The sequence below is a fragment of the Thamnophis elegans genome, chromosome 13, assembly GCF_009769535.1.
Source record: "Thamnophis elegans isolate rThaEle1 chromosome 13, rThaEle1.pri, whole genome shotgun sequence".
NCBI lineage: Eukaryota > Metazoa > Chordata > Lepidosauria > Squamata > Colubridae > Thamnophis > Thamnophis elegans.
Genome location: NC_045553.1, coordinates 50,106,612 through 50,115,257, shown reverse-complemented (window position 1 = coordinate 50,115,257; position 8,646 = coordinate 50,106,612). Strand labels below are relative to the sequence as shown.

At 62.8% G+C, this 8,646-nt stretch overlaps 1 protein-coding gene across 3 annotated transcripts; it reads left to right on the top strand.

Moving 5' to 3' along the window:
- The first annotated feature begins 785 nt into the window (after positions 1 to 785).
- Positions 786 to 8,187, top strand: BACE1 (beta-secretase 1). Of its 3 annotated transcripts, none has more exons than XM_032229670.1 (9): positions 786 to 1,032; positions 2,482 to 2,570; positions 2,797 to 3,013; positions 3,514 to 3,651; positions 3,931 to 4,065; positions 4,309 to 4,410; positions 4,627 to 4,776; positions 5,661 to 5,832; positions 6,203 to 8,187. In XM_032229670.1, the coding sequence occupies exons 1-9, from the start codon at positions 811 to 813 to the stop codon at positions 6,442 to 6,444; spliced, it is 1,467 nt and encodes a 488-aa protein (XP_032085561.1). In that variant the 5' UTR covers positions 786 to 810; the 3' UTR covers positions 6,445 to 8,187. The 3 variants fall into 3 exon arrangements, with proteins under 3 accessions (XP_032085561.1, XP_032085560.1, XP_032085559.1); XM_032229669.1 differs by lacking the exon at positions 786 to 1,032 and adding an exon at positions 1,437 to 1,832 and having other exon boundaries at positions 6,208 to 8,187; XM_032229668.1 differs by lacking the exon at positions 786 to 1,032 and adding an exon at positions 1,437 to 1,832.
- The last annotated feature ends 459 nt before the right edge of the window (positions 8,188 to 8,646 follow it).

Here is an 8,646-nt window from a genome sequence, read left to right as displayed (position 1 = left end):
AGTGTGCAGATCTTGTTCTGATCTAGCTAAGACGTTGGCAGCTTCCTGTTCTGAGTGTCTATGCAGACAAGATGAAAGCAGACTGAAAAGAATATGTTCCTTTCCAATGAAGGGCCTTCAAGGCCCTTCAGCAGGTCCCAAGAGGGCCCAGTTCAACAACGGCTGGCAATGGAAAAGGAAGGGTTATGTCCAGGTGGCTTGCCCAGCGGAGCCGGTGCAGAAGCTGAGCATGTTCAATGAGTTGTGACCAGCCAGCCAGCTCTTCTGATCAAAGTAATGGGGCTATTTCTTGGGCAAATGCTGGGGGGTGGTGGTATTTTATAGCTTGGTTTGCTCAAGGCAAGCAGAGGCAGCTCCCTTCCAGACTGGGGGGCTTCCGCTGAGGGTCCAGTGCCAGTGCAATGGGCATCCTCAGCCACTTTGGCCGGAGGGATTCCCCTTCTCAGGCCAGCAGGGCGAAAGAGCCTCCAAGTGACCCAAGGCCAGGCTGCCCATCGCCGGCCACCTTCCCTTCCTCCTCCAGGCAACGGGGCAGCAGGGAAGGTGGCAAATGTGGGGGCTGCCCCTCAACCTGCGCCGAGAGACCGCTGGCTGACGCCGACGCCCTCCGAGGCGGGCGGAGAGGAGCTGGAGGGTCTCCGCCCTCTGCTGGGCGGCGCCTGCTGCTGCACCTCAGGAGGTCTCGGGTACCCGGCGATTGCACCGTCCCGCATCATTTCACCCGGGGAAGCGGATCTCCCGAGCCACGCGCGCGCCTGGAGGGGAGACGCCTCCCGCTGCGCCTGTTGGCGGCCCCTCCTGCTGTTTGCGATGGGCTTTAGGAAGCGGAATTGGAACCCAGATCCGCGTCCGGGACCCCGTGGCCCGGGAGGTGGGGGGGAACCGGGTTTCTCCGCTGAGGCTCAGCGGGGCTTTCATCCACTTTGCACGATGCACCAAACCACGAAAGCGGCAGAGCAACCCGGAGCCCGCGCATCTTCGCCCGCGCGTCCCGGAGCTTTCCTCCCCGGCGCAGCGCTGATCGCCCGGCAGGTCGGTTCCACCGAGGGCTCCGAGAAGGGCCGTTCCCGGGCGCCGAGAGCGACAGCCGTCGGTCCCGCCGGGCAGCGGAAGGGAGCGCTGGCGGGCAAACGGGGTTGCGGTGCCCCCGCCCCGCCGCCCCCCCCCCCAGCCTCGCCGCCGCCGCCGCCTCTGCTCCCTTTAGCCGGGCTGCCCTCGCCAAGCGGAGGAGACGCGCCCTCGGAGCGCCCCAAGAACAGCGCCGGGGCCGGGCCGCCTGCAGCTCAGCTCCTCCTCCCGCCGCCTGCGCAAAGGCGCCGCCTCCTCCGCCGCCTCCTCCCGGGCCAGGACTACAGCTCCCGGCGAGCTCCGGCAGGGGGAAGCTTGGCCGCCGCCGCCGCCGCCTTTCCGCCCGCGGGCCCGGTGCCTCTCCCGCCCCGCCGCGCCGTTGGCAGAGATGCCGCTGTAGGACCGCCGCCGCCCGCGCTCCGCTCTCCCGCCGCTCCTCCGCAGAGGCGGCCGGCATGTCTCCGGCGCTGCTGGCGCTGCTGGCGCTCTGGCTGTGGCTGGGCTCGGGCGGGGCGCGCGGCCTGGGAGGCTCCACGGCGGGGCCGTGCGGGCTCCGCTTGCCGCTGCACAGCGCGCTGCCCGGGGCGCCGGTGGCGGAAGGACGGGCGCGGCGCTCGGCCGACGAGCGGGAACCAGGCCGCCGCCGCGCCGCCTCCTCCGCCACCGGCGGCCGCGGCAGCTTCGTGGCCATGGTGGACAACCTGCGCGGGAAGTCGGGGCAGGGCTACTACGTGGAGATGACGGTGGGAAGCCCCCCGCAGAAGGTGAGGGGCGGCGGGCGCTGGGCCCTGCTGGCCTTGGGGGCCGCCCTCGATGGCGGAGGCCCGGAGGAAGCGGACGGTGGGGCAGCCAGGCTTGCTGACTCGGGAAGCGCCGTCCCGGTTACCTGGCGAGCTTCTTCTCCTCCTGCGCAGCGGCCTGTGCTCTGCTCCGGCTCCTCCCCAGAGCTCCCCGCTGCAGAGGAGCAAATGGGGGCCAGTCTAGCAGCTGCCCAGCACGGGCCTTGGAAGACGGCCTGGGCGCGACCTTGAGTCGGCCGGAGGCTCCTCTGAGCTGCTGGCAACGCTGCCTCCTCCTGGAATGGCCGGGCGCCCGCCCAGTTGAGACCCCCGCCCCTCCCTTGCCCTCCCCCTCCCCTCTCAAGCTGGGCTCCGCCACAGAAAAGAAGGGGAGCCCGGGGGGGGGGGCAGGAAAAGATAAGCCCCACCTCTCCTCTTGGGGCTGGGTGGTATCAGCACCCAGAGGAACCGTCTGCTGCTTCCAGAGTCTCCCGGGCGAGTCAGAAGTCCAGATGTAGCCACTGCAGCTGGAAGCCAAGGCGTCTCTGGGCAGGTGGGGTTTGGTGCAGAGACATTTTCCGGTATTTTGTGGGAATGGGATTCATCCTCCTCCGGCCTCTTCTCTCTCTTCCAGCTGAATATCCTGGTGGACACAGGAAGCAGCAACTTTGCAGTGGGTGCAGCCCCTCATCAGTTCCTGCAGCGCTACTATCAGCGCCAGCTGTGAGTAGGCAAGGGTCAGAGGGGAGGGGCCCTCGCTCCAAAGCTCCCCAGCTCCTTATTGCCAGAGGCAGGGGGGTTCCTGCCTTGCTGCCCCCTCCCCCCTCTGCTGCCCCTGCATGGTGGGCTTTGAGCCTCTGGCCCCCTCCTCCCCCTCTCGACTGGCCTGTCTGGAGCAACGTGGTTGCGCAGGGGGTGAGCCCTGACTCTCTGCTCATGTACCTTGCAGCTCCAGCACCTACCGGGACCTGCGGAAGGGCGTCTATGTGCCCTACACGCAAGGAAAGTGGGAGGGGGAGCTGGGCACTGACTTGGTGGCCATCCCCCATGGCCCAAATGTCACCGTCCGGGCCAACATTGCCGCCATCATCAAGTCGGACAAGTTCTTCATCAACGGCTCCAACTGGGAAGGCATTCTGGGCCTGGCATATGCCGAAATTGCCCGGGTGAGCTTCTTCTACCCTTCTGGTCAAGGCTAAAGCTTCATTTCACACAAGTGCTGTAGCCCCTCCCCTCTTTTCCTGAGAAGGGTGCCAGCTGGCTGGGTGGGTCTTAATGAGGAGAGTCTCCTTGGGGCGTTTGAGAGGCAGAATTCGACCCTTTCCAAGCCAGTCCCCAGCTTTCTCTAGGGCACAGCCCTGCCCTTCGGAGCGAAGCGAAGGCCTTACTGCCCGGAGCAACCCAACCCCCAGCCTAGGCCAGGAAGACGGTTAAAGCCCCCCAGCCCTGCTCTGCCCCTCTGCCCCCCAGACATTTCGCAGGGATGCTCCCCATCATTTGTAGCCAACTAGGAATTCTGGGAGATGCAGTCCCACTATATTGCTGGGGGAGGGGGACAATTGGAGAAATCCCCTTGGCCTTGACCTGATGCTTCTTCCCAGCTGAGGGAGGATGCCCAGCCACACTGTTGGCATGCCTCTCTCTCTCTCTCTCTTTCTCCCGCCAGCCGGACAACAGCCTGGAGCCCTTCTTTGACTCCCTGGTGAAGCAGACGCAGGTGGCCAACATCTTCTCCCTGCAGTTGTGTGGCACAAGCTTCCCAGCCAATGATTCAGACACCCTGGCGTCCGTGGGGGGCAGCATGGTGAGGGCAGCTGCCAGAGGCTTCTCCTCCCTCTTATTTGCAGAGGGTGCTCCCCATTATGGCGTCATGGCCTTTAAATGACCTCAGTAGACTCTCTGCTGAGAGGACGCGAAGCCTTTGCGTTTAGAGAAGGCTACAGCCAGGCCCCCGTGTGTTCCCTCAAACGGATCCGCTTGTGGCCAAAGAAGGGGGCTTGCGGGAGACAGCTGCTCCGATGGAGGCCAGGCTCCAGCCACATTCTGCCCCTAAGAGCTGCCCTGCACTCCCCTTTCCCCACAGATCATTGGGGGCATCGACCAGACTCTCTACAGGGGCAACATCTGGTACACGCCCATCCGGAAGGAATGGTACTATGAAGTTGTCATAGTCAAGATTGAGATCAACGGGCAGGATCTCCAGATGGACTGCAAGGAGGTGAAGGGGCTGCTGATCCAGAGAGGCCGGGGGGGGGGGGGGGGAGGGATGCCACCTGGGGACTTGACTCAGTGCTGCATGCTCAGCTGAACTGTGGCAGGGAGCATCAGCACCACGACTGCCTTGCCTCCCTCTGTGCCCCGCTGCCTTCCGAGCGGCTTTCCTGCCCCTCTCGGGACGGCTGGGCCTCTCTACAAACGTGGAGCCAGCACCTGAATCGTGACCCCTCCCCCATTTCCCCAGTACAATTACGACAAGAGCATTGTGGACAGCGGCACCACCAACCTTCGGCTGCCCAAGAAGGTCTTTGAGGAGGCAGTGAAGTCCATCAAGACAGCTTCCTCGGTGAGAGGAGCCGGCGGGTGGGTGGCAGCAGTGCATGGGCAGGGATCCCCTCTTTTGCAGGGTACCCCAACAGTGGCTTTGCTTTTGTCTGGGGGAGGGCTGCGCTTGGTCCCTGCTAGAACCAGCGTGTCAGATTCTGCAGCTGGGGAAGCCATGGAGAGGGACGGGCCAGGCTGCCTTTTGTGAGCAGTTTCTGTCCCGGCTCCCTCACCCCAGACAGAGAAGTTCCCGGACGGCTTCTGGCTGGGGGAGCAGCTGGTTTGCTGGCAGGTGGGAACAACCCCTTGGAACATCTTCCCGGTCATCTCTCTCTACTTGATGGGTGAGACCACCAACCACTCCTTCCGGATCAGCATCCTGCCCCAGGTGGGTGCCACTTCTCAGAAGTGGGGGGGGGGGAGTCTGAAGGGCAATCTCAGCAGAGGGGGAGGGGGAGATTGGTGGGGAGCTGGAAGGAAAGTCAGCTGAGAATGTTGGGGGTAGAAACCAGCTCTCTTCCCTTTGCGCAGCCTGTGAAAAAAGCACAAAGGCTGATATGCCGTATGGCTTGGAGCGTATCCGTCTTTGTGCTGAGAAGGTGGAGCTTTTCTGAACTCCTGAAATACAGAATTGTCCATTCTTTTCAAAATCCCATTAAAGCAGCATCTAAAGATTAGTGTTAAGAACTCGGAGGCTGAGCAAAAGAGCCCAGGGCACCTGTAGCATTAAAAGGGACTCCTCAACTTACAGGGCTAATTGGGGTGGGGATTTCCATTGCTAAGGGATGCAGTTGCAAAGTGTGACCGCGTTGCTTAGCAACAGCAATTCCTGCAGTCCTACTTGTAGTCATAAACCGAACTGCACGGTTGTTAGCCGAACCAGCTTCCCATTGGCTTCCCCCAAAGTCAGTGGGGAAGCCAGCAGGAAGTTGCAAGTCCTGGGATGGCCAGTTGGTAAGGGGCTGCTGCTGAGTGGGGAGCGAGTGGAGGGGTAGATGAGGCACAGGGGAAGCACAGCGGGTGTTGGGGAGTGTACATGGGGCTACCTTGGAGGGGCTGGGGGAGACTGGGGGGGCTGGGGGTTGTGGATGGGTTCTGTCAAAGAAATGGCTGGACTGACTTCCAACAAAGGTGAAATGAGGACGGCCTCAGAGGCAGAGGGCGCTCACAGCTGTCCCTGGCCCTCCTGCCAGAGTCTGCTGCCCCGTTGACCCTTTCCCAGGACTCGGCCCGGCCTCATGCCTTTGTTGCCTCCTCCTCCTCCTCTCCCAGCAATACCTCCGGCCAGTCGAGGATGTGGCTACCTCCCAGGACGAGTGCTACAAGTTTGCCGTCTCCCAGTCCTCCACCGGCACTGTCATGGGGGCTGTGATCATGGAGGGCTTCTACGTGGTCTTTGACCGGGCTCAAAGGCGCATTGGCTTTGCGGTCAGCACTTGCCATGGTAGGTCTCAGAGCAGGGGGGGGGAGTGCTGCCAGCAGTCGCATCTGCTGCTTCCCCACAGAAGAGCTTGGTAGCCCTGATCCCCACAGCCCCCTCAGCTGACCCCTGGGGCCACACTCTGCCCCCCAAAGGCCTTCTCGGTGGCAGGTTCTGGTTCTTCGGCCCACCAACATGCCTGGAGTGGCCCTTCTCCCCAGGCCCCTGGGAGCCCCACTGGCTTCTGCCTGGCCTTCCCCAAACATCAGCTGGCCGTGTGGGCCTGCCTCTCCTCTGCCCTCCCTGGGCTGGTGCTTGGCCCGGGGTTGAGATGGGTCTCCGTCAGGCCCCCAGAGTCACGTCTGGCCTCTTGCCCTCCTGCCCCCGGGTCCAGTGCAGGACGCGTTCCGGACGGCCTCGGTGGATGGGCCTTTCCTGCACCCCAACATGGAGGACTGTGGCTACAACATCCCCCAGACGGACGAGTCGACGCTGATGACCATCGCATACATCATGGCAGCCATTTGCGCGCTCTTCATGCTCCCTCTCTGCCTGATGGTCTCGCAGTGGCGCTGCCTGCGCTGCCTCCGCCGCGGCCACGATGACTTCGCGGATGACATTTCCCTGCTAAAGTGAGCGCTGCCCTCCCTCCCGGCCCAGAGCCTGTGCTGGCGACACGGCTGGGCATTGGCACCGGGACCATCGTCCCCTCTCTTGGGACTGCTGCGGCCCTGGCCTTCTCCCGGCGGGCAGCTGCTGTTGCAGGGGTGGTTCTGCTGCTGCCCGGGGCCCTCCAGAGAGGTTGGCAGGGCCGGTTGTGGCCGAAGAGCCGTTGCCATCGCTTCCACTGCTGTCCCAGGAGTTTCACAACCGGTGCAAGCAGAGGGCAGGAGGGGTCTCGCCACCTGTCCAGAAAACACCTTTTCTCCCACCGCTCTGAACGAGAGACTGCTGCGGTTGGTGCACCATGGAAGCACTAGATGAAAAGGGGGGGGGGGGCTTCTGAGCAGTACTTTGTAATTTATTTGTGGGGGGGGGCTGCTTGTTTCTCTGAATTTCAATATTATGAAACCGAAGGTGGGTTGCTGTCCCCCCCTCCCAGGGTCTTCAGGGGCCTCCTTGGAACTCTGCCTGGTGACACCATTTCAAGCCCCCCCCCCCCCCCATGGCTGCTGGGACAGGGATCGGCTCCAGATGACAGACCCACTGGATGGGCAAAGAGGGTGGAGGAGGCGCAGAGGTCCGGGATTCCAGGAATCGGGAAGGATTTGTGGTGGCGATAGCTGCCTGGGTGGGGGTGGGGGGGTGAGAGACCCTTCTCTGCTCTTCTTGTGTTGCTCCCCCTCCCCCCCCCTCCAGGGAGGCCCCATGAGCCGGCCATTAGGGTCAAAGCGCCAGGCCCCACTTCTGGGAGGTGGGGAGATGGAACCTTCCCACTGGCAGTCCCTGTTGAACAAGCAAGCGCTGAGTCTGCCCTCCCCTCGGTGGGATCCGATGCCAGCCTCCTGCCCGGCTGCCTTGGATGCCAAGGAAGCCGAATCGGCAGCCTTGTCCTGGCACTTCTCCCTCACCCCTTCTGCGGATCTGGCCCAGCGTTTTCCCTCCCAGCCCAGGAGGGTGGGAAGGTTTGGAGAGGTTGAGGCCGAGGCAGCCCTGTTGCCAGCCTGGGCACCCAGTGGCCTTGGGCAGTTGGGGGCATCGGAGGCTTCTCAGGGAACGGAGTCACAGAGACGTCTTTCCTCAGTAGCCGGCAGCTGGCCTGCCATGGGGCCCCTGGCCGTCCCCCTGGCTCTGTGGCACAGTCAGCTGTGAGCCCCCAACATGCTTTCTGCCAGTCAAGGGGCCTCCGGGCAGCTGGCCACCCTGGACTCTGATCCCTGCTCTGGGGCCTCTGCTGAGCGACACGTGGGGGTTCAGGCAGGATTGGAACCGGCGGTGGCCAGACCCCTCGGCAGCACAGGCAGCGCTTCTACCGTGGTTTGGGTTTCTGCTTGAGCAGGGGGATAGGCTAGCTGACCTCCAGGGTCCCTTCCAACTCCCGTTATTCTGGGGTTTGTTTCCTTTGCAGCGGACAGAAGCAGGTGAGGAGCTAAAATCCCCTCTGCTGAATTCCCTTTGGGTGTGAGAAGGTCCCTTTTCAGGCCCCTGGCTGTGCTCTGCCCGAGAGCAGAGAGACGGCTGTGGGGAGGCTGACAGGGCAGAGACCCCACTGCTGCTGTCCACGGAAGACCCTCGGCGCAGGAGGCGGCCGTGGGAGATGGGGATCAGCTGCAATCCACGTCCTTGTACAATATTTTGTAAATATTTGTAATATTGGCTCCCCAATCTTCCCATTTTGTCTCAAATGCAAAAAGAGAAAAAAGCTGGAAAACCTTTTAACTGTGTTTTGTGCTTTGCTAAATGCCAGGTTCTTTGGTGGGGTTTCATGCTGCCAGGGGACGGGGACGCCTTTCTCACTCCTGTGAGGGCCATTCATGTGCAGCCCGGGGGGGGGGCAAAATCAGTGCCTTCCAGTCCCGCTCAAGGTGGACCAGCTGCCACTTGCTGGCATTGCCCATCACAGCGAGGCCTTCTCAGTGTGCCTCCACAGTGCGGGAGTGTCCCCTGTGGCTGGAGTCCCAGCTTTAGGCCTGCATCCCCGCCCCCTCCATGTACACCCAACACCCTTCGTTCATGGGATGGGTGCCAGGCAATCTAAGCCAGCCTCTGCAGTCCCAGGGGTGCCCACAGGCAGGGCCTCGCGCCCTTGGAGGGCAGAGAAGAACCCCTGGCGGGGTCTGTCCTGATACCAACCGGACGCCCTCCGAGGGAAGCGTGAGGCCAGCAGCTGCCGGCCTG

Coding starts and splice junctions, on each gene's coding strand:
- BACE1 (XM_032229668.1), top strand. CDS start 1,524: ATGTCTCCGGCGCTGCTGGCGCTGCTGGCGCTCTGGCTGTGGCTGGGC. Junction 4,066..4,308: donor TCCAGATGGACTGCAAGGAG/GTGAAGGGGCTG, acceptor CCATTTCCCCAG/TACAATTACGACAAGAGCAT. Junction 5,833..6,202: donor TGCGGTCAGCACTTGCCATG/GTAGGTCTCAGA, acceptor CCCCGGGTCCAG/TGCAGGACGCGTTCCGGACG.